The sequence below is a fragment of the Natrix helvetica genome (genome assembly GCF_964273705.1).
Source record: "Natrix helvetica genome assembly, chromosome: Z".
Taxonomy (NCBI): Eukaryota; Metazoa; Chordata; class Lepidosauria; order Squamata; family Natricidae; genus Natrix; species Natrix helvetica.
Window position 1 is genome coordinate 77,014,498 of NC_138554.1, and position 25,443 is coordinate 77,039,940.

At 40.6% G+C, this 25,443-nt stretch overlaps 1 protein-coding gene across 1 annotated transcript in view; it reads right to left on the reverse strand.

Moving 5' to 3' along the window:
* AVL9 (AVL9 cell migration associated) overlaps nt 1-25,443 on the reverse strand; it is a 139,280-nt gene that overhangs the window by 31,285 nt on the left and 82,552 nt on the right. Inside the window, exons 11-13 of the mRNA XM_081971281.1 lie at nt 22,759-22,893; nt 21,675-21,894; nt 546-663 (exon numbers count right to left, since the gene is read on the reverse strand). Of these exons, the coding sequence (XP_081827407.1) occupies nt 546-663; nt 21,675-21,894; nt 22,759-22,893 (473 nt within the window). The remainder of the gene's footprint in view (nt 1-545; nt 664-21,674; nt 21,895-22,758; nt 22,894-25,443) is intronic.

The window sequence follows — 25,443 nt, forward strand, 5'->3', positions numbered from 1 at the left end:
GAGGAGGAGGGAGCAGCTTTGGAAAAAGGCTCACAGAAGAAAATAGGAACAGGTGGTTACCGATTGGCCCCTCCTGGAGAGCTTATAGGTGGGGTGACGGGAGGGGAATTTTGCAGGGAACAATAGTTTACTAATCCAGGCGTAGGGAAAGATTGGGAGAATTTCGTGAGTTCAAGCCTTGTTTTCATAGAGATAATTTTGTGGGCTCCTAGCCAAGGGGTTGCTTATCTCCCTCCTTAGTTTTGGCAAACAGCCAAGTCTGCGTCAGTATATATTAGAGGCTTGGGACAGAACACTTAGGAACTAAATTATTTTCTTGCCATGTTCCTTCAATAACTGGCTAGGTAATATTAACAATAAAGGAAATTGAACACTTTCCGGCTTATTACATGAGTCCAACAAATCAGGAATAACTTGTCATATTTACAGAACCTTTCTCATCAGGAAAACACCAATGATGTTAAGCAAATATACTCCCAAATTATGAGAAGTTTATCACCATCACTTTCACTTTCTCATTTCCATATAAATTGACATACTCTTACCTAGGATTTACTTCTGCGAGGGCTGGGTGTTTGTTACTGTTCCACACTCTATAATTATGAGTATTCTTCCAAGCTGCTACAAAGGCTGTTCCAAAGTCAGACAATATTTTCACACTATCTGCCAAATAAAATGAGTAAAATGACTAGGTTGCAATACTTTCTATCCTTTGGCATACCTACTGGTTGTGCTCTGTTCTTGAACAAAAAAATAATATATATTTTCTGCTCTGTGAAAGATTAGTTTATTTTTTTATTTAAAGAAACTATTTTTATTAACGTTTTTTTAAAAAAAAACATTTTTTTTGCAATTTCCTTCTGTACAACATTTTCACCTCAGTATACATCCATTGTAAATGCACTTCTCCCCACTTATTTCAGTTTCTCTTTGTCTATACATATGATACTATTATATACATCCCTTAATTTACAACCCTTCATTATGTACCGCTTCCATTTATACATGTTTGTTCATCTCTACCAATATATTACTAATTTCTAACTCCTGTGTCATCTTCATTTAGTTTTTCCTTAAGCTTTACATCTGTCCTCTAGCCATTTGTACCACTCGTTCCATACCATATAATATTCTGTTTCCTCCTTTTCTTTTATTTATTTTGTAAGTTTGTCCATCTTTGCACAGTCTAACACTTTCATTATAACATTCCCCTTTGATGGTATATTATTATTATTCCAATTTTGTGCAGATATTATTCTTTTTAAAAAAAAAAAAAATTTATTGGTTTTTTCAAATATTTTGGGGAAAAGGGTACATAAGTATGGAAATTTTTTTTGACAACTACATCATACGGAAGGTGATGCCTCCCCGGGATCTTACATCTCTCTCTTATTTTATACATATCAAAATATCATTACTACATACACATTAGCAGTTTAGATTTCAAATTCTTTAACATCTTCAATCATTTATTACATCACTTCTAACCATTTCATTGTATTAACAATTGCAATGTACTTTTAATTCATTTCTGTGACCTGAGCCTCATTGCTGCCTTTTCTCCCTTGTCTGTTGGCAGAGCCATGGCCCCTCCCTCTTTCATATCTTGCGCACTGTCTCCTGTTCCGTCTAGAAGAGTTTTGTGTTTTTCCATGAAGGCTTCCGCCTCCACCACTGTATTAATTCTCACTCTACCTCCCTCCCAGAAAATTAACAACCCTTCTGGAATTAGCCATCTAAACCAGATATTTTTTCATACAATTTTTTGGTTAAAGAGTAAAATGTCTTCCTCTTATCTCTTATTTTTTTTGGTATCTGTTTTAAGATGGTTATTTCTTTATCCTTATATCTTAAAGGTTCCCCCCTTTGAACCCTTAGAATCTCATCTCTTGTAGTCTTTCTAAAAAATTTAACGTGAACTTCTGTTGCAACAAGCCTGCAACACACTTGTTGCCCGAGGTTCAGACTTTCCTTGTCGATAACTCCCGCAGGAGCGAATTTAAAGAGCCCCTCGCAAGGGTGGATTAGCCAATAAAAGACACCACACAAAAGATTCTCGGAGTGAGAGAGCAAAGAAATGCCCGGGGTGATGTTGTTTATCCCCCGAACAGATCAAAGCAAACTCCTTTTATTAAGCAGTTTCATTCGGGCGGGGGGAAATACACGTATAAAGGAGTAACATATAGGAATCACAGAAAACCATGACTCATTACATACGTAACAAAAGCTTAATACTTCGGGGAAAAAGAAACTTATCCTAGAATTGAAACTGAACACTTAGTGAAGAAACGAAACCTAAATGTGGCTAATAGATAGCTCTGTTACACACCAAATATTAAAACTAAGCAGCATATACACATAGATAGGCAATACATGGCAATTCTAAGGAAGCCTTAAAAGATTATATTCTCTTGGCCTATTATATTAATAGCAAATGCTGAAGCCTGAACCAGACTTGTATCTATATGTATCAAACTTGTATCCATAAACTTCCTGTGGAACATTGTGTGTTCTAGCATATGTTGAATTAATTCTATATATCAAGTCAATATCCCACCCTAGCTGTTGTTTATCTCTTTTAATATAGTCTGCTAACATTGTTGTCATAGTCTCTCTCAAATCTTCACCCTCCGCTTCAGATATATTTTGAAATCTAAGAAAGAAAGACATCCTTTCAAAGTCCATTTTTTCCATATAGTTTTCAGTTCCAGCATTTTGTTTTTGCAGTGCCTTCACCTCTTCTCTCATCCCCACAGCACCCTCCTCCAGGACATCTATTTTCTGTCTATTTTGTGAAGTTTGTTGTTGATTTTCTCTGAGTTGTTCCTTTAAATCTGCCAGCTCCTTTTTAATTTCATCCTGTCCCTTTATAAGCGTCTGGAACATTTATTGAAATGTTTCTTGAGACGGCTGTTCCCCCTCAGAAGTTTTAGGTTGTAAAAAAGAAAATAATTGTATTTGTTGGGGAACAGGGCTTGAAACAGAGGATGTTGGAGCCGATGCCGATTTTGGGGGGGGGGGCCTTCTTCGCAGGCATTGCGAAACTCGGAGAAAGTTATAAGTCTAGACAAAAATATGGCGTCTGTAGAAGTGCACCGTCAGGCGAGATCCACAGGCAGGCAAAGTCCAATGTGGGATATTAGTCTTTCAATACAGCTCCCTGCCAGTTAAAATCAATTTTTTCCAGTCCAAGGAAGATTATCCGAAGAGATGCCTCTAGGATTCACTGGGGTATAGTAATTCCAACCCAGAAGATTTTTCAGAAGAGACAGTTCATTTGTAAAGGCAGTGAGAAAGGGGGAAGAAACGCCATTTTGCTCACCTGCCCAGAGGATCAGAGAGCAACAGTTCAGAAAGTTTCGATACATAGTTTATAAAGTCAGCTCAGATTCTTTCTTTCGCAATTGTTCTAGAAAGTCCTTGCCCCATTACTTGAGGGAAGTGAGTATAAAAATAGTTTTTTTCCAATTCTCTCTCTCTCCTCCGAGAGTGAGATCGTATAAAGCCGCTTTTCCGAGGGGGGGGAGAAATCCCCCCTTTCCAATCTTAACACTTTTCCAGGATCGAAGAGTCTTAGGAAAACTGCTAATGCTTATTTACAAGTCTATTCAGAAAAGAAAAAAGGAGACCCCGGGGGAACTCCCCTCTCACCGCATTTCAGCTGTTGCCTTCACGTATAGCATTTCTTCCAATCTCCTCAGGACGAAGGCGTGCATGGCATTGCGCATCCCCTATGCCTCCCAGCGCCTAGGGCAATGCTGGTAGCCCCTCCAGCAGGACGCCCCTACAAGGCACCCTGTGCCCCCCTAAATCAGGGGGAGCCCACCAAGACGGCAAACGGCAGACAGCATGTCCGTCGTCCCCAGAAACCGGAAGCGGAATCGTGCAGGTATTATTCTTGCTGCCATTATGATATGTATAATTAAATATTGTGGGTTTTTTGTCATATTTTTTTGTAGATATTCCCAATAGAAATAATTCTAGTTGCATATCTATTTGCTGTTTAGTAATTTATTTGAGCCATTTTCTTATTCTATTCCAATATTGTTTAGCCTTTGGGCATAACCACCACGTGGTAATACGTTCCTTGATTTTGCCTACATTTCCAACAATCTGGTGATACGTTTGGGTACATTTTAGTGTAGCCAGCCCAACGAACAGGTTTAAAGATAGTTTCTATCCTTGGGCTGTGAGACTTTTAAATACAACCACAATCACTCCATGCACACGCTAGGTTTTTTTTCTTTTTCTTTCTTTTTTCATTTCTGTTATAATTTTGCACCAGTGAGGTTAAAACCAATTTCGTTGTATTTAAGTACAATGACAATAAAGATTATACTTATTTTACCCAATCTCGCTGGTGGGAGGTGCCATCTGTAGAATATTTTATACATATTTTCCTTGTGGGCTACTGCCATTGTCAATTTATAATTTTCATTCCAAATATTTTCCCATTTCTTCAAATCAATACTGTAACCAAACTTTTTGCCCCAAGTTATCATAGTTTCTTTAAATACCTTGTCTTCCATTCTGTAATTCAATAGGTAGTTATATAATTTCTTGATCAATTTATCCTCTGTACCTTGTAAAATTTTATTTAGATCTTGCGATTGTGTTTGGAATCTGTACTGTTCTTTATCTTTCTTATATCTAGCCTGTATCTGCATATATGGCCACCAATCGATGTCCATGCCCTGTTATTTTAGTTCTAATCTTGTTTTAATTCTCCCTGATCATTTAGTAAATCTTTATATCTTTTTATTTTATCTATGTCTAATTCATTTGGGTAGATTAAAACTTCCATCGTTGATAGCCAATTTGGAATTTTAATATAGTGTTTTTCTTTATAGTTTTTTTTGCCATACTTGTAGCAAAGCATCCCTAATTAAATGTTTCTGAAAATAATTGTGGGTGTTATTTTTGCCATCTCATATAAATGCCTGGCATCCTAACTGTAAGTCATGGCCTTCTAAAATCAGTGTTCTTTTATTTTTTTAACTCAGTCCAATCTTTGATCCATGTAAGTGCCACTGCCTGGTAGTATGTCTCCCAATCCGGGAGCCCGAATCCTCCTCTTTCTCTACTATCCTGCAATAGTTTTATTTTAATTTGTGCTTTTCCCCCCAGCCAAATGTATTTCACAGTTAGGTTATTTAATTCTCTAGAAAAGCTTTTATCTAATTTTATTGGTGTTACTTGAAAGAGGAACAATATTCTTGGTAAAATGTTCATTTTGATGGCAGCTATCCTTCCTATAAGGGACAGTTGTAGTTTTTTCCATGTTTCCAAATATTTTTAATTGTTGTATTCATTTGGTGTAGTTATCTTCTTTGATTGAAGAACATCTGGCTGATAGCCAAATTCCCAAATATTTTTAGTAACTTGTATGTCTATTCTTTCTTCCAATTCTCTTTCCTGTTTTTTAGTAAGATTTTTCGTTATTGCCTTTGTTTTATTTTTGTTAATTTTAAGTCCTGCTACTTTACCGTATTCTTCTATGTGTTGCACTAGTTCAGGTCCTGTTTCTAGCGGTTGTTCCAATATAAATACTAAATTGTCTGCAAATGCTTGGACTCTGTATTCTTTTTGCCCCTTATTTTCAAACCCTTTAGTTCCTGATCCCTCTGATTTTTATTAGCAATACCTCCAAGGCTAATATGAATGATAAAGGCGAAAACAGGCATTCTTATCTTACCCCCTTCCCAATAATATTTTTTTCGGTAGAATCACCATTTATTATTACTTTGGCTGTTTGGGTTGTGTATATTTTTCCACTTTTCCACTATCTTTACAAATTTCTCCCCAAAGTTCATAGTCTCAACTTGTAAAATAATAAATATCCAATTTAAATTATCAAAGGCTTTTTGGGCATCCAAAAAGATTAAGGCAGCTTGCTTTCCTGAATATGTTCTTTATAATATTCTAGTGTGTTTATAATGGTTTTCATGTTGTTTCTTATTTATCTTTTTGATAAAAATCCATTTTGGTCTGGATGGATATACTCATTTAGAATCTTTTAAACTCTTTCTGCAATTATGGATACAAATATTTTATAGTCTACGTTCAGCAGTGAAATGGGTATGTAGTTTTTAATCTGATATGGGTCTGTATCTTCTTTTGGAATAAGTGTAATAAGTACTTCTGTCCATGAATTTGTTACAGTATCTTCGCTTCTACGAGCACCTCCTTGAATACTTATTCATTAATATATCTAAAGTTTCTTGTACCGACCTGTATAGCTCCACAGATAATCACCAGGTCTGGTGTTTTATTCTTCTTTTGTTTCCTCCTTGCCTCCACTAATTCCATCATAGTTATTGGTTCGTTTAATCTGCCTCTTTTTATCTCTGTAATTTTTGTTAAATTCATCTTATTCAGGTATTGTTTGATATTATCCTCCGATACATGCTCCTGCCGATACAAGCTTTGAAAAAATTGTTGTGTTATTTTCTTTTTTCCCCTCTCTTCTAGGGCATGTCACGTCCTCCTTGTCTTGTAAATAGGCTATTATTCTTTTCTCATTTTCTTTCCTTAATCTATATGCCAGCTAACGCCCTGGATTATTTGCATGCTCAAAGAAGTTTTGCTTTGCCATTCTAACTTTCTGGGCCATTTCATCTTGTGTAATCAGGTTCAATTTATGTCTTATTAGATCTATTTTTCCTTTTATCTTGTTGTTTTGGGGCAAGGACTGTAAATCTAATTCTAGTCTTTTAATTTCTTCCTGAATTTCTTCTTGTTTTTGTTTCCTTTTTTTGTTTCTTCTTGCCGTGTACACTATAGTAAGTCCTCGTATATATGTTTTGGTGATATCCCACAAATTTTGTAGCGATGTGTCTTCTTTTTTGCTTATTTTGAAAAATGCTGTCATCTCTTTTTCAATCATCTGTGTATATTCTTTTTGTTTCAGTATTTCCTTGTTCATTGTCCATCTACCCTTTATCTTTTGTCCTTTCCATATTACTTTTATGGGGTTGGTCTGCCCAGATGTTAGTCATTATTTCTATCTCTTCAATGTCTTTTATCAGCCCTGAGGTCATCCATACCATATCGATCCTAGACCATGATTTCTATGGATTAGAACAGAATGTAAATTGGTTCTGTCTCCTATTTGTTTCTCTCGATGCATCTCGTAGGCTCAGTTCTTGTGTCATTTTGAAGAAAGAGTCTGGCAGTGTTCTCTTCCTTATCTTATTCTTCTTGTTGCTTTTGAAATCTTTTTTGATGTCCACTATTGAATTGAAATCTCCAATTAAACATATGTTTTTGTACTCTAATTCCATTATTTTGTTATATACTTTTCTGTAAAATTCAGTTTGGTTGTTGTTTGGTGCATAGATTATAGTAAGGAGTATTTGTTTTTGCTCTGTTTTAATCTCGATAATTAAAATTCTTCCCTCGACTGTATAGATTAATTTTGATTCAAGTCTGTCCTTAATATAAGTTACAATTCTTCTTTTTTTCTGTTGCATTAATAATACATCTTCCCTAACTGGGTTTTCTAATAATTTGCTATATTGTTTTTTGATGTGTACCTCCTGCAATCATGTAATATCCATATCCAATCTTTGTAATTTTGTGAATATTTGAGGTTTTTTTCCTGAAGAATTTTACCCATTTATGTTTATGGAGACCACCTTAATTTCCTTCTCCATCTTTTTTCCTTGTATTTCTTGCCTCTCCCTGTATTTCCCCTCTTACACTTTCTCTTTCTACTCGTTCTTTCTCCTGTTTTTTCCTAGCTTCTTATTTCCCCCCATTCTCCTCTGTTTGGTATTCCTCTTGGCTCCTGCACTCAACTTCTTCTCTGCTCTCTTGGTCTTCTTCAGCTGCCAGATGGTGTAAGAAGAACTCTTGTGCTTTCTCAATGGTATTTATCTTAAATTTTTTCTCCTGCAAGGAAATCAGGATACCTTCTGGCACCAGCCAATAAAACATCACATTATATCTGATTAATTGGGAAGTTAAAAACTGGTACTGCTGCCTTTGATTTCTCACTCTCCTTGGTATTTGTTTCAGTATTTGTATTTCCTTTCCTTTATAAGTTATTGTTTCTTCCTTCATTTTCTTGTATACTTTGTCTCTTATCGTCCTTTTCATGAATCTCACATGAACTTCTTTCGTGTCTGCATGCATAGTTGGTATACACTCTGTACACCTCATCTATAGCTCTCTGCATATCCCGTTTGTCCCTCTTTGATACCTCCGCTAGAGGCTCTGCCATCATCTCACCTAGATCTTCCTTCTACGATATTCTGAAATATTCTGAAATCTTAAAAAAAAGGATGCTTTCTCCATCTCCAGAAAGATGATAGATTCTTCAAGATCTCTATTTACGAGTCCATATTTCTGTTCTGTTGTTTCCATCTTTTTGTCTAATTGTTCCATTTTTGTCTCTACTATTTTTATTATCTGTTCATTTTTAATAATAGCTTGCTGGATATTTCCCATTTTGTCATCCATTCTTCTTATATCTCCCTTCATTTCTCCCATATCCTGTTTGATCTCTTCATGGTTTCTTTTGGTCTCTTCATAGTTGTTTATTATTGCTTCTTGTGTTTTGGTCATTGCTTCTTGTATCATCAAGAGTGTGGCTTGAATACTCTGGATATTTGATGCTGAGCCTCCTTTCTCCAGTCCCAACATACTCTCTATTGAGTGCTGGTTTGATGGAGATGCAGTTTTAGATGTAGGATTTGGGGCTGTTTTCTTACTTGTTCTAGTAATAGTTGTGGTACTCGTCATTTGCCCCACATGCAAAAGATGTTTCCAAAATAACATGCAATAATTTCACTGTTTTCAAGGCCTTCACACGTCTATATTTTTCAAACAACAATCCTGCTGTGTTGATAAGAATATCTTCACTGTACCTTAGGGTACTTAGCTTAAAATATAAAAAATCCTTATAAATATCTTCAAATATCTCACTATGATAATCCTCTGAGTATAATATATATATGTATGTATGTATGTATGTATGTATGTATGTATGTATGTATGTATGTATGTATGTATGTATGTATTTGTGTTACAACCCCTGGTATGCCCAATTATTTATCAGCACAAATACAACACACACACATACACACACACATATATACACAAACACACACGCACGCATGCATACATACACATATACACACATATATATACACATATACATGCACACACACACACAAACACACAGACATACATACATGCATGCATACATACACATATATACACATATATATACACATACACAAGCGCACGCACATACACACACGTTCTATTCACTTGTTAATATAGAATTATATAGGATATATGAGTTATATGCAATCACTATAATTTCAATATAATTTCCAATGATACTTATAATATAATACAACCACCTTATATTAATTATAAATATATATGTAGAATATGAATATCTTATTTTCAAATTACCAAAATTCTATAAGTGCTAAACAGTTATATCACCTTTTACAGAATTCTATTTCATAGAGTTCTTATTGTTTTGTTTTTATATGCATCTTTTGTTCTCCCTAGTGGTGGAGGCAGCATCCAGACTGGGTTAACCTTCATCCAACCATATTGAGGACTGGGTCTTGTAATGTGTTTAAGCTCCGCCCCTGTTGCTAGGTAGACCCAGCTTTTGACTCAGTCCATTTGTGAGGACAGCTGCGTCATCGCATTGCTCCGTTTGTGACTTTATTATTGAAGGCTTGTGAATTTATAAATTGAAAATATTTGGACTGCTTTGACTACGTGGCTGCGTGCATCGACCAGGCTAAAGGTCCTTGCGACCGGGCCTTATGGTCAGAGCCTTTAAGCCCTGTCAGGGCGTGCAGGCTGACAGCTGGCTAAGGGGGCTTGACTGGAGACCGTCTTCTAATGCCCACAATAGCACCATGGACCCTGAAAGGTTGGTGATAGCCCTTATTCCTTGCCTCGCGGGCCGCCCGCTGCGCTGAAGATAGATTTGAAGCCAGCCATCAGAAAAACGCCCGGGAAACACTCCGCCGCTCCTTTAACAGTTGAGTGGTGAACCGCGGCTGCCTCTCAATCGCAAATTGACATTTGAGACATTGAAATTGGCCGCGGAGCGACCCAGGGGGCGGGGGCGTCGAAAACGCCACTTGCAAGTGCTGTTGCCAGACAGAGAGTGAAGGAGATCGCAGCAGTTAAAAGGGGCGTGAATCGCCATTTTCTAACGGCTATCAGTGAATTCAAAATGGCGGCTGTCAGTTCTCAGCCTCTCATTGTGACAGCAGAGGCTGCTGCAGATACTCAGGCTCCCCTGATAGGAGAGGCAACTTTCTCTGTGGCGGGCCCAGCCCTGTGGAATGACCTCCCCCCGGATATTAGGACCACTACAGACCTCCGCTCCTTCCGTGTTAAGCTCAAGACCCACCTTTTTCAAATATCTGGCCTGGCCCAACCATAACTTCGTTACGCTCCTGAGGGGTTTTTAATTCAGCAATTTTATTTAGGGGATTTTAAACTGTGTTTTAACTGTGTTTTTAGCTGTGTTTATTGTCTTTCACTTGCAGGTCTACTCTCCTCCATGCACAAATGTAATTGTCCTTGTTTTTTCGTATGTATGTGTGTCCTATGTGTATTTTATCTTTTTGACTGTACGCCGCCCCGAGTCCTTCGGGAGAGGGTTGCGGCTAATCAAATAAAATTTGATTGATTGATTGATTGATAAGCCTCATTCTCCTTCTCAGCCAGGCACTTCTGAAGACAGGAGTTCCAGCAGTGGCAGCAAAAAGAAGTCTGCAGAGGCAGACAATGCAAAAAAGACAAAAAAGCCAGCCAGCTCACGTTATGAGAAACAGAAAGACAAAGTGCTGGATCGCTTGCACAAAAAGGCAGCCAACAAAAAGACTTCCTCTCCCAAGACTTCTGACAAACCCATTCAGACTCAGGGACAATTATCCCTGCTGCTCTCTCCTGGGGACAGATGCATAGGGACAACCCTATTAACCCCATATTCCCCACAGATGTCTCCAACATTTGGGGGTCATCCCAAACGCCCCTGACTTCCATGGCAGGCAGTGGGATTGAATTACCACCGGTGGTACAGAGGCTGGATTCTTTGCTTTCCACCTCAAATCCTTTGGCCCAGCCCCAGGGGGGCTATGCTCCCATGCTCTTGCCCAATTTTCAAGATTATTATTATTGCCTCTGCCATATCTCAAGGCATCTCGGCCAGCTTCCAGCAGCAATAGGCCATGTCACTCAGGCAGGCATCCACCTCATCCGCTGTTCCATCTGTTCCAGCCCATGCTCCTCTCCCTGCAGAGATAGTGGTGTCTGACCTTGAGGACTTGGATCAATCCTCAGAGTCGGAGGAGGGAGAGCTGAAAGAGGCAGAGTTATCTGAGGATGAGGGTAGGGAACCCGACCAAAAACCCTTCTCTGGTCTTTTCCCTCCTGCCTTGTTCCCCTCTCTTCTGTACAAGGTCAAGGCGGCCTCCAAGATAGGGCCTCAGCCTGCAGTGGCCGCGCCTCGACCAACAACCGTGAGTGCAGAGTCCTTGTACTCTGAGCAGGCACCCCCGACTGACACCATCCCGAGATCTGATCCAGAGACAGTGGACTGCTCCTACATCAGGGCCCAGCCCATCGGCCACTGATAGGAAATTCTTCAATGTAGCCAACGAGCTAGCTCAGTTTCTAGCTGTCCCTCCTATTGACGCTCCGGTGATCGCCCTCTACACGCCGGCACACATGCCAGGGGCCTCGGAGGACGTCCTCAAACCGGAGGAGAAGAAAGCAGACCTGACCCTGCAAAGAGGTCATCAGGCGGCTGCCTGGGCGGTAAAGACTGCCACTACTGCTTCCTTCTTTATCCGTCCTTGTCTGCTGTGGCTCCAAGGTTTGCAGCAGCGCATTCCTGTCTCCGACGTAAGAGCCCACCAGGATATTGCCAAACTGGTGGCGGCAATTCAATTTGCGTCTGATGCTACCCTGACCTCCTCCAGGTTCGTGGCCAGGGCCATGGCCCCTTCAGTGGCTTCCAGGAGAATGCTGTGGCTTCGTCAGTGGCAGGCCGACACTTGCCACAAGTGGAAGTTGGCTTCTGCCCCCTTCAAGGGGGGTTCTCTTTTCGGGGACGCCCTGGATCCGTACCTGATTGAGAACAAAGAGAAAAGGAAGGTCCTTTCCTCTGCCCTGAAGACGGGCTTCAACCGCCAGTCACCTTATCCCAGGTGCGCCTCCTTTCGGAGCCAGGAACCCGGTTTGTCCTTTCGGAACCAGGACTATGGTTCCTCCTTTTGGGAGGTGGACTATGGGGCCCAGGGATATAGAGGAGGCTATGCCTCCAGGCAGAGACCTCAACCTGACCATTTTCAACGGGGAAAATCGGCCAGGCGGCCCTTTCAAGGAGGGGGGGTCGCTACTATCGTAGAACCTAGGCCCCCCGGATCCAGTTATCCCATCGGGGGTAGGTTAGCTAGGTTTGCCCATGTTTGGGAAGCTACCACCTCTGACGCTTGGGTCAGATCCACAGTTAGACAAGGGCTTGCCCTTGAGTTTGTCTCCAACCCCCCTAGTTCCTTCAGGGCCTGCCCAGTATCCTCCAAACCAGCTCGCAAGCATCTCATGTTGGAGGCCGTCCAACACCTCCTCGACATTTCCGCCATACAACCAGTACCGGCCGAGGAACGCGGGCTGGGGTTTTATTCTATCCTTTTTGTCATTCCAAAGGCCTTGGGGGGCTGGAGAGCTATTTTGGATCTTAAACGATTAAACCGGTTTATTTGTTACAAGCGTTTCAAAATGCATTCCTTACATATTATTTCTGAACTCCATCAGACATGGAGATTTGTTGTGTTCCATTGACCTGACGGAGGCCTACCTCCATGTCCCTATTTTACCACAGCATAGGCAATACCTATGTTTTGAGTATTCAGGTCATCATTTTCAATACACTGCCCTCCCCTTTGGTCTGTCCTCAGCTCCTCGGGTCTTTACAAAGATCCTAGCTGCCTTGATAGCGACTCTCAGGGAACTGCCTATTCGTCTTCAGGCCTACCTGGATGACATACTCATCCAGTCTTCATCCCCCCATCAGGCACGAAGGGACCTTGCGTCCACTAATCAGGTGCTTCAGGAACATGGGTTTTCCATCAATGTACCCAAGAGTCATCTACATCCATCCACCAGGTTGGTGCACTTGGGAGCGTTGATTGATACAGAGGTATGCAGGGTGTACTTGTCTCACAAGAGACAGGACAATATTAGGACCTTAGCAGGTCAGGCGGCCGGGTCACACAGGTGCTCCTTGGCTTCTCTGTCTGAATTACTAGGTACCATGGTGTCGGCCTTTGGGATCGTCCCGTAGGCTCGGTTACACTCACGACGCCTCCAATGGTTCCTCTTACCTTTTCAGAGGAAGCTCGTGAGCTGCTCCCTGGCCAAGGTTCGGGTCCCGGCGGAAGTCAAACGTTCGCTCAGTTGGTGGATGTCTCAGGCAATCTTGAAGGGTCTCCTTCAAGGACCAGGACTTCCTGACTGTTACTACGGATGCCAGCCTCTTCGGCTGGGGGGCCACCTTTCAAACACAGGTAGCCCAGGGCCAGTGGGACCAGGTGGACAGGACACACAACATCAACTGGCTAGAGTTGAGGGCGGTCCATCTGGCCCTCTGCCAATTCCTTCCTGGGGTGGCGGGAAGACATGTGTTGGTGCTCACGGACAATGTGTCGGCAAAGGCACACATAAATCGTCAGGGGGGCACTAAATCTCGGTCTCTCATGGACGAAGCCATGAGGCTGGGCCTTTGGGCGGAAAAACACTTGCTGTCCCTCACCGTGGAACACATCTCTGGGGTGGAGAATGTGCAGGCAGACTGGCTCAGCCGCGAGACTCTGGACAATGCCGAGTGGCAACTCCATCCCTCGATTTTCCAGGACATTGTGGACAGATTTGGCATGCCTGTGATAGACCTCTTTGCCACCCCGTAAAAAAGTCAGCTTCCGAGGTTTTTCGCTCGGTACCCGGCACATCGGTCAGAGGGGGTGGATGCCCTGAGATGCACATGGCCTACAGGCCTTCTGTACGCCTTCTCGCCTCTGCCCCTTTTGCCCAGGGTTGTGCAGAAGATTCTGAGAGAGAAGGCTGAAGTGATGTTGGTAGCTCCACACTGGCCTCGCAGAACTTGGTTCGCCGACCTGCAGACTCTTTCGGTGGACAGGCCCAGGAGGATCCTTCGGGACAGGATCTCACTCTGTCAGGGGTCTCTGGAACATCCAGACCCTCAATGGTTCCAGTTGAGCGCCTGGTGTTTGAGCGGGGCATCCTGAGGGGTGACAATTTCTCTCCCAGAGTCATTGCAACAATTCAGGCTGCTAGGCGGCCATCCACGGACAGAATATACAATGCCACCTGGAGGGCTTTCTGTTCCTGGTGTGCGGGTAAGACTTTGGACCCTATCAGGGTCACAATACCGCAGCTACTAGAGTTCCTGCAGGAAAGGTTGGATAAGGGGCTAGCACCAAACACCATCCGGTGGCAAGTGGCAGCCATTTCGTCAGTTTTGGCATGTGGGAGGTCTCCTTCCCTGGCTCAGCTGCTCATGGTACGCAGTTTTCTCAGAGGGGCATCCAACCTCAAGCCTCCTGCAGTCCATAGATACCCTTCCTGGGATTTGACCAAGGTTCTTGACGCCTTGACCAGGGCTCCCTTTGAACCTCTGAGGGAGGTATCACTCAGGTTTCTGTCATTAAAGGTATCCTTTCTGGTGGCCATAACTTCAGCACGTCGGATTTCGGAGTTGCAGGCTCTTTCGTCTAGCGAAGAGTTGTGCATTCTCCATACAGACCGAGTGGTCTTGTGCCTGGACCCCTCCTTCGTCCCAAAGGTGTGTTCCTGCTTCCATAGGACCCAGGAGGTTGTTCTACCCAACTTCTGTTCCCATCCGGTCCATCCTCTGGAACGCAAATGGCACACCTTGGACATCAGGTGGGCTCTTAAAATCTACTTACAACGTACTGCTGCAACTCGGAAATCCGATGCACTTTTTGTCTCCTTTCAGCCGACTTCCCTGGGAAACAAGTTCTCGTCTCCTACCAGAGGCAGGTGGTTAAAGGCCTGCATTTCCTTGGCCTACCAGTCTCAATCTCTCCCAGTGCCTGTCAGGATCACAGCGCATTCCACCAGAAGTGCTTCCACATCAGCTGCATGGGTGGCTCAGGCGTCCCTGCAGGAAATCTGTAGGGCGGCCACCTGGGCAACACCCAATGCATTCATTAAACATTATTAAATGGATTCTTTTGCATCAGCGGAGGCGGCCTTTGGTCGTAGGGTGCTGCAGTTGGTGGTCGGGGCTGATGCTCCATTGCCACAGTCTTAGACCCACCCTGGGACAGTTATTGCTTTGGTACGTCCCAGTCTGGATGCTGCCTCCACCACCAGGGAGAAAGGGCGTTGGTACTTACCTGAGACGCCTCTTCTCCTAGGGTGGAGGCAGCATCCAGCCCCTCCCTATTTGGGGTGAGTTTTTCCTAGGTCTTACCTTGCGTGTTGATGTTTTGTTTTGGCTATTACCTGTTGAATAAAAAAAAAGAAGCAGCTGTGTGTCGTATTGGTTCTGTCACAAGGAGTTGGTGTACCCTATGGATTTGGTAAGCATTAGCAAAGGATTGGCGGGGTACAGGTATGTTCCAACTGCTGGCGATGATGCAAGTCTGTTAAATTGCTTCATCAAAAGCTGGGTCTACCTAGCAACAGGGGCGGAGCTTAAACACATTACAAGACCTAGTCCTCAATATGATTGGATGAAGGTTAACCCAGTCTGGATGCTGCCTCCACCTTAGGAGAAGAGGCGTCTCAGGTAAGTACCAACGCCCTTTTCATTCTTCTTATTTTATTATCCTCAAGTCCTTCAATGTAGTTCTCTTTCCCGCCCCCACGTCTTCTATAATCACTTCAACCAATCAATTCAACTAGGTTTCAGTCTTGCATCATTTCTTTATACAGTCTAGTTCCGGGATGGCGAACCTATGACATGCGTGCCACAGGTGGCACATGGCACCATTTGTGAGGGCATGCGAGGCATTGCCCTGTCAGCTGGCCAGCATGCATGTGTGCACTGGCCAGATGAGTTCAGCCTTTTTTAAAGCCATTTTTCGCCCTCCCCATGCTCCAAAGTCTTTATAGGAACCTGGGGAGAGCAAAAAGAGCCCCCCCCACCCCTCCCGGAGGCCCTCCAAAGTCTTCAGGAGCTTCCCTGAAACCTCTGGAGGGCAAAAAACCGGCCATATGGGCAAACCGGAAGTATGGGAATGGACTTCCAGTTTGCTCGTAGGGTCAGTTTAAGCCCTCCAGAGGCTTCAGGGACCTTCAGAGTATTAAACAGTACTTTGTAGTACTAGAGTACTAAAAGTCACTTCCGATTTGCTCCTAGGGTCAGTTTAACCCCTCCCAAACCTGTATGTTATTATCAAGAAACAAAGTTTATAATCACAAATCCAACAGAATCCAATAAATCCAATAACGCTTCCCCTTTGATCAGCTTCAGGAAACCTCCATCTGGAGCTTATTCCTCTTCCTCTCCTCTTCTCTTTGCACTGTCACTGTCCACTGTTCAGGAAATGGCTGTCGCTCCTCCTCTCTCTTGATGCTGCTGTTTTAAGGCAGAGATCTGCCTCTCACTTGGGATTCTCGATAGTTCTGCTCCTCCAAATAGCAATCTGAATTTCCACTTTTTAGAGATTTCTTCTCTCACCATTAGTGTTATGTTGTTTTTTAATATTCTCTTCCTGCTCCTTGGCTGTCACTGTTTTGAACCAGCCAAAATGGCCAGTTTCTTTCCTGCTAGAACTAAGGGGTTTTCTCTGTACCTTCGGGGGATCTCCTTTCACCTGGCAATCCCTCCGAGATTGAACAGTGCTGTTGGAGGCTTTCTATCAGGAAAACTCGGACTTCAGGACCAGAGCGCAGTTCTCTCACACTGCTGCATGATGATGTCACTGCAGGATTTCTCAAGACTAGTTTATTTCTAAAAGGCTAATTTTGAAACAAAGGAGCAATCTCAGATTTGCGGAGAAAACAGGAATGAAGACAGATGTTTTTTCCCCCTATGTAATCTTCCATTAAAAGGGAAGAGGCAGAACCAACTTAAATTTAGACTTTAAATATATTAAGAATTTTATTTCACTTTGGTAGCATAAAACCATCATAAGACTGTTGGATACAGAAATATCAAATCAAGAAGGAACAAAGGTGCTTGAAAAAGTTGATAGTTTCTTTTTATGACTGTATTTTTTCCTGCACATCTCAAAATATCCATGATTCTAAATTATTCTAAATTATGAGATGACATGTAGTTTCTTCTTTGAAATGACTACTACCTAAACAGAAATGGGATTTGAGTGTTTTTTCAAATTTAATAAGCAAAGGCTATATCTTTACTCAAAAAAGTAAACACATCATTTTTATTTTACAAAATTCAAATCACACATTATTCTATCTGGAAGAATATAAATATACAAGAAAAGGAGTTTTACAATTATTCAATTGGTTTTGAAGAACTAAAGACAGTTTATTTTCATGTATCCTGAGCATAATACCTCTCATCATAGGACTATTTAAAAAGAGTTTTAATGATATTTTAATTCTGCAATTTTAACTAGTGTGAATTCTATATTACTGACAGAGAAAACATAGCCCTTTTCTTTAAGCTACAAAGGAGTACAAAGGAGTACAAATGAAATGGTTAGATACAGAATTAACGTTTAGAACAGATGCATTGAAATCAGTGGAAAAGTTAGTCATAACACACTTAATCAATTTCAACTACTCTACTCCAGAGTAGAGTAGTAATAACCATGACTAAATCTAGCTTTATGGATCACTGCCTTGTGGCAAAGAGGCTTGCGTAGCTCAATGAAGTTATGAGCTACACGGTGCAAGGCCACTCAAGACGGACAGGTCAGAAAAGAGAGCTCTGACAAAATATGATACACTGGAGAAGGAAATGGCAGCCCACTCCAGTATCTTTGCCATGAAAACCCAATGGACAGTACCAAAAGGCCAAAAGATATGACGCTGGAAGATTAGCCCCTCAGATCGGAAGGTTTTTAATATGATACTGGGGAAAAGAAGAAGGCTAGTAATTAGTAGCGCCAGAAATAATGAAGCTGCTGGGTAAAGCTGAAAGGACACCAAACTGTGGATGTAACTGGTGGTAAAAGGAAAGTCCGATGCTATAAAGATCTATAATCCATAGGAACCTGGAAAATAAAATCCATGAATCAAGGCAAGTTGGATGCGGTCAAACAAGAGATGACAAGACTGAACATTGACATCTTAGGAAACAATGCACTAAAATGGCAGAAATGGGTGAATCCATCAATATACCTGATGGATGACCATCAGGTATACTACTGCAGGCAAGAATCCCTCAGAAGAAATGAAGTAGCCTTCATAGTCAATAAATGAGTAGGAAAAGCAGTATTGGGATACAATCCCCAAAATGACAGAATGATCTCAGTTTGAATCCAAGGCAAACCATTCAATATCACAGTAGTCCATTTCTATGCTCCAACCACTGGTGCTGAAGAGGACAAAGTTGACTGGTTCTATGAACCCCTACAACACCTTCTAGAATTAATACGAAAAAGTGATGTCCATATCATCATGGGGGATTGGAATGCTAAAGTAGGAAGCCAAAAGATACCAGAATAACAGGCAAGTTAGGTCTTGGAATACAAAATGAAGTAGGCACAGGCTGATAGAATTTTGTCAAGAGAATATGATGGTCATAGCAAACACTCTTTTCCAACAACCCAACAGACGACTCTACACATGGACATCAACAGATGGTCAACACAGAAATCAGATTGACTATGTGCTCTGCAGCCAAAGATGGAGAAGTTCCATACAGTCAGTAAAAACAAGACCAGTAACTGACTGTGGCCCAGATCATGAGCTTCTCGTTGCAAAATTTAGGCTTAAATTGAAGAAAGTAGGGAAAAGCACTAGGCCACTCAGGTATGAACTAAATCATATCTCTCAGGGATATACTGAAGAGGTGACAAATAGATTTAATTAGATCTGATAGACAGAGTGCCTGAAGAACTATGGGTGGAGGTTTGTAACATTGTACAAGAGGTAGCAACTAAAACCATCCCAAAGAAAAAGAAATGCAAGAAAGCAAAATGACTGTCTGAGGAAGCTTTGCAAATAGCTGAGGAAAGAAGGGAAGCAAAAGCCAAGGAAGAAAGAGAAAGATACACCCAACTGAATGCAGAATTCCAGAGAATAGCTAGAAGAGATAAGAATGCCTTCTTAAATTAATAGTGTAAAGAAATAGAAGAAAGCAATAGAATAGGAAGGACCAGAGAACTCTTCAAGAAAATTGGAGATATGAAGAGAATGTTTCATGCAAAGATGGGCATGATAAAGAACCAAAATGGCAGGGACTTAACAGAGGCAGAAGAGATTAAGAAGAAGTGGCAAAATTACACAGAAGAACTATACAAGAACAAGCTTAATGTCCTTGATAACCATAATGGGGTGGTTGCTGACCTAGAGTCAGACATCCTGGAATGTGAAGTCAAATGGGCCTTAGGAAGTCTGAGCAACAACAAAGTTAGTGGAGGTGACAGTATTCCAACTGAATTATTCAAAATCTTGAAAGACAATGCAGTCAATTTGCCAGCAAATTTAAAAAACTCAACAGTAGCCACAAGATTGGAAAAAGTCAGTTTACATTCCAATTCCAAAGAATGGCAATACCAAAGAATGGTATATCAAACTACCGCACCATTGCACTCATTTCACATGCTAGGAAAGTTATGCTCAAAATCCTACAAGCTAGTGTCCAGCAGTACGTGGATAGAGAAGTACCAGAAGTACAGGCAGGATTTCGAAGAGGCAGAGGAACTAGAGATCAAATTGCCTATATCCTGGATCATGGAAAAAGCTAGGGAGTTCCAGAAAAACATCTACTGTATTTTTCAGAGTATAAGATGCACCCTTTTCCCTCAAAAAAGAGGCTGAAAATCTGGGTGCGTCTTATACACTGAATACAGCATTTTTTGCCTCCCGAAACCCCGCCCCCTTCACCAAAATGGCTGTGCATAGTCTTTAGGAGGCTTTCAGAGTGCTCCTGGGGGCTGGGGAGGGCAGAAATGAGCGAAAAATGGCCTTTTTTTTGCTCAATTATGCCCCCCCAGCCCTCAGGAGCATTCTATAAGCCTCCTAAAGGCTATGCACACACACCCTTTTTTTCTTTTACAAAAATGGGCCTGTTTTCATGAAAAATTGGCTGTTTTGGGGAGATCTGCAGAGTGCAAAAACTTTTTTTTAAATTTGCCTTTTCAAAATCTTGGTGCGTCTTATACTCCGAAAGCTACCGGTACTTCTGCTTCATTGACTAAAGCCTTTGATTATGTGAATCACAACAAATTGTGACAAGTTCTTAAACAGATGGGAGTATATTGTCACCCTGCCTATTTAACTTTTATACAGAGCACATCCTGAGAAAGGCGGGACTAGATTAATCACAAATTGAAATTAAGATTGCTGGGAGAAATATCAACAACCTCATATATGCAGATGATACCATGCTAATGGCAGAAAGTGAAGAGGAATTAAAGAGCCTCTTGATGCAGGTAAAGGAGGAGAGTGCAAAAGTTGGCTTGAAACTCAACTTAAGAAAACTAAGATCATGGCACCCGGCCCTCTCAATTCCTGGCAAACAGATGGGGAAGAAATGGAGTAGGGACAGATTTTATTTTCCTGGGCTCCAAGATCACTGCAGATGGGCCAAGAAATTAAAAGACGCTTGCTCCTGGGGAGGAAAGTTATGGCAAATCTAGACAACATACTAAAAAGCAGAGACATTACCCTGCCAACAAAAGTGCATATAGTCAAGGCTATGGTTTTCCCAGTTGCAATGGCTGTGAAAGTTGGACCTTAAGGAAGGCTGAATGCCAAAGAATTGAGACCTTTGAACTGTGGTGCTGGAGAAGACTCCTGCGAGTCCCTTGGACTGCAAGGCTATCAAACCAGTCAGTCCTAGAAGAGATCAACCTTGACTGCTCTTTAGAAGGCCAAATTCTGAAGATGAAACTCAAATACTTTGGCCACCTAATGAGAAGGTGGAGAAGAGCCTAATGCTGGGAAAGATTGAGGGGATGACAGAGAATGAGGTAGCTGAATGGAGTCACTGAAGCAGTCAGTGTGAGCTTCAATAGACTCTGGGGGATGGTAGGGGATAGGAAGGCATGGAGGAACATTGTCCATGGGGTCTCAATGGGTCAGACATGATTTCGTGACTAACAACAACAAAATCTAGATTAATCCAGTGAAGCCAAAAATATAAAGACTAGATTGCAAGGGCAGTTAAGATGAACTTGTGCAGAAGTATTATGTCTCGTATTAGCAAAACACCATGCCACTCATAGTTTGTGCTCCATCAATTTAGTTTCTAAAAAAACTCATTTTCACAATACAAAATCCATTCATTTTTTGGATAACAACTGATAGACTAATTAGTAATGGTGATGTAAACGTAATACATATTTTTAATAGGAAAATGTATTTCAGTCAATAATTAAGCTGGTTATATCCTACTCTGGATTTTTTTGACCCTCCCTTCCTAGATTCTCCTAGATAACTTCAAAGTATTTTGTAAGATTGTTTAAATTTACAGATCAAAATATTTCAGAACTTACCTGGCTGTACTGTAGCAGCAAGTAGGGCATGGAGATATGTCCCAAACTGGACTCGAATCCATTCATCTCCTCCTTCCCATCCAGTGCCATCCAGGAAGACATCATCCCTGTTTTCTGTTACATGCTTCACTAAGAAATCTGTAAATCTCAGATCAGCTGTTGTAGGATTTAAGACTTTTCTAAGATCTGGATCATGGACTTGGACAAGAGCTTCCTCAATCTGATTGAGAACAAATCAAAGTGAAAAAACTTTGGGGTAGAGGTGGTATTTGAAACAATTAACACAAATTGTCATCATAAACATAGGTACGTTATTTCCATCTTACCAAAAGCTATACTGTAATTAATATCTAGTGCTATATTATTGGACAAAAATATGTACATAACGTAAATGATTATCTTGGCTTCTGAGTTTAACAGCATATGCAATCATTTGTATTTATTTATTCTAGTTTCTAGAAGTAAGCAAGCCTTCTTTTTCATGTTGTATGGAAAGATTTCAGAATGCATCAAAAATTCATTGTAGTCCCAGCAATCTGATTCTCCTGTGCTCACATCCAATTCTATCAAACGAAGAAGTGGAAAGCTGGTAGTAACGTAAAAGCTCTCCAAGAAATAGTAACTATCAAGAGATTTAACTATTCAATGTTTTACAATGATTTATAAAAGCTTACTTTAAGAAACAATACACAGACTTGTATCAACTAGCTCCTAATACAATCTTTTTAAAAAAGATATTTGATTAGAAAGGTTCATTAGTTTAATTTTGGTATTTCAACTGTGACTAAATGCAGTCTTGAAAATAATTCTTAAACATGTTCACTATCTATTATTGATAAATTTATCTACAGAGAGTAGATTATCTATGCATGTATGCATGCATGCAAAACATACACACTTAAACACACACATAAGGAAGTGTACAACTTGTTTGCCATGTGATTATAAAAATGACATCTCTTTCCAAATCTTATTTTTTTAAAATAAAAATCTAAGAAACTTTTAATTAGAACCTTGTAATACATAAGCTGTCTTGCTCCATGAAGTAATTTCTATAAGAAATTATAAAGGAAAGGATACACACCTCTACAATAGCATCACTTAGATGTTTCTGCTGACGGAAGAGGATATTGGTGGCTCCTGCAACAAAACCGCGGATTGTTACATCAGAGAGAAGGTGGTGCTGTTGCAGTGCCATGTATGGCAAGCAAAGGTATCCCTAAAATAAAGAAAAATATTAATCCTGGATGAAATTATAATTTAGAAAGAAGGATTGGAGGAACAATTTTAATGTGCAATATAAAAGCAATGATTATAATTTACTACATTATCTATCACGTATTTACCACTCTGGAATTTTTGTTTTAAAGAAACACAATAAATGATTGTTTCATTTAATTAACCTATTGTCTTCACTAGGAAGTCCAAGCAGCATAAAAGGACTGGTGAGGGAAGAAGATTTAGAAAAATGTGCCTTTTCCAATGTTGCTGAAAGGTATCATTTAGATCAGAGGTTCCCAATCTTTTTCGGTTTGCGGCTCCCATAACACTTCGGATTTTTTCCGCGGCTCCCTTAATAGGTACATCCAATTTTTTTTAATTTTTGACTTTTTAAGGATTTGGAAATCTACTTTTTAGTTCGTTAAGGTTAGGTTAATTGAAAAATAAATTAAACACGAGCTTTAAATTCACAATTTATTGAACATCGTTTAATGATTTAAAATTATTAATGGGATGGATGGGCTTGTTGTTCGCTGCACAACTTCTCAAATCTTGGAATAAAATTGGAAATAGCAACTCTCATTTCTTGCTCGACGTTAATTTTCGAGCGATATTTACTTTTTATTACCACGACTGCCGAAAACCCAGCTTCGCACAAATAGGACGTTGCAAAAGGAATTAATATTCTTAGGGCTTTGCAACTAAGCAGTGGGTATTCCTCTTTTACTGATATCCAAAAATCAGAAAGTTCCATGCTAACAAATTTTAACTTCAATGTTGTGTCGCAAGACAACTCAATAAGAGATTCTTCTTCTGTAGAGGTAAATCCTGATGGAGCCTTGGCTCTAAATGGGTCTTGAATCCAAGTAAATTTTTCAATGTTATCTGCTTCAAAGTATTTTTCGAACCATTTGATAAGCTGAGATAGGTGATCTTCAAAAAGAGATTTTAAATTGCAAGACAAACTGATTTCATTGGAGGTTAAAAACTGGTGCAACAAGGGAAAGCAATCATTAAGATCATCTTCATTAATTTTTAGTTTCCATAGCTGTAATTTTTTTCTGAAAGCTGAAATCTTTTCTGTTAACTTTAAAATGTGCATATTGCGTCCTTGTAAAGAGAGATTCAACGCATTCAACTTTTCAAAGATATCACATAGGTATGCGAGTTTAATCAAAAAGTCTGTTTCTACAAAGTGTTTGGCATACTCATGTTTTTCTTCTTCAAGGAAAGTGTATATTTCTTGCTGTAATTGGAACGTACGAGACAATACACCCCCGCGAGAGAGCCATCGTGAGTGGCAGTAGTACAACAAAGATGTGTATTCACCTCCCATATCTTCACACATTCTTTTAAAAAATCTTGCTTTCAGTGGCCAAGTTTTTATATAGTTTACTATATTTACCACACATTCTAAAACTATATTTAGTGGAGGACTTATATACTTTGATGCAAGTGCTTCTTTGTGAATGATGCAATGGGTCCAAACTGAATCTGGAGCTTTGTTTCGAATAAGCGCCTGCAATCCTCCATAAGAGCCGGACATCGAACGACCACCGTCAGTACAGACGCCAACGCACTTTGTCCAGTCTAAATTATTTTCAACCATAAATATATTCAGGATCTCGAACAAATCCTGAGCCTTTGTACTTCCAGTAATACTTTTACAAAAGAGAAGGTCCTCAACGATTGAATTACCATCTAAGAACCGTACGTAACAAATCAAGTGTGCGTCCTTATTATTGTCTGTGGCCTCATCGAGTTGCAGTCCATATTCACTTCCTTTTAATTTTTCAATTAATTGTGCATTGAGATCCTCCCCCATGTGCTGAATTCTGCGACTGATTGTATTGTTAGACAAAGGGACATTTGAAAGCAGTTTCCCCGCCGACTCACCAATCATAATGTTCACTAAATCTACAGCAGCCGGCAGAATGAGTTGCTCTGCAATAGTATGGGCCTTTTTACACTTAGCAACTTTATATGCAACTTTGTATGATGCTAGCAAAGCATTATTTGGTATTGACATATGTTTATAAATGCTGCCTTTTTGTTGTTTTAATTCAATTAACTTTCTTTTAAAAAAGTTGCGAGGTTTACCAACAAAGTTAGAATGGTTGGTTTCTAAATGTCGTTTTAACTTACTTGGAAGCATACATTCCGGTGCCAAAACTTTCATGCACAATACGCACTGTGGTCTCTCTTTATCATTTTCGTTTATTGATGTAAAGCCAACATCCAAGTAACTGTCGTCATATTTACAACATTTTCGCTTCTCGGAACCCTTGCCACTAGTTTGTGGAACTTCGTCTATAGATTTAGCACTATCTTGATTATTCAAGTTTAATAAGAATTTGTCCATTTTAGGGTGATCAGAAAAATAGCTTTTGAAAAGTAACTTAACCACCACACTAGCCCAACAAACAAAAACTTATGCGAGCACTGAGAAGGTGATAACAAACGAATAGAAATCCAACTTGTAACTGCGCATGCGCACTAGCCGTTTCAGAAATGGCGCATCAGCGTTAGACCCAGCGGGCGCAGGTAT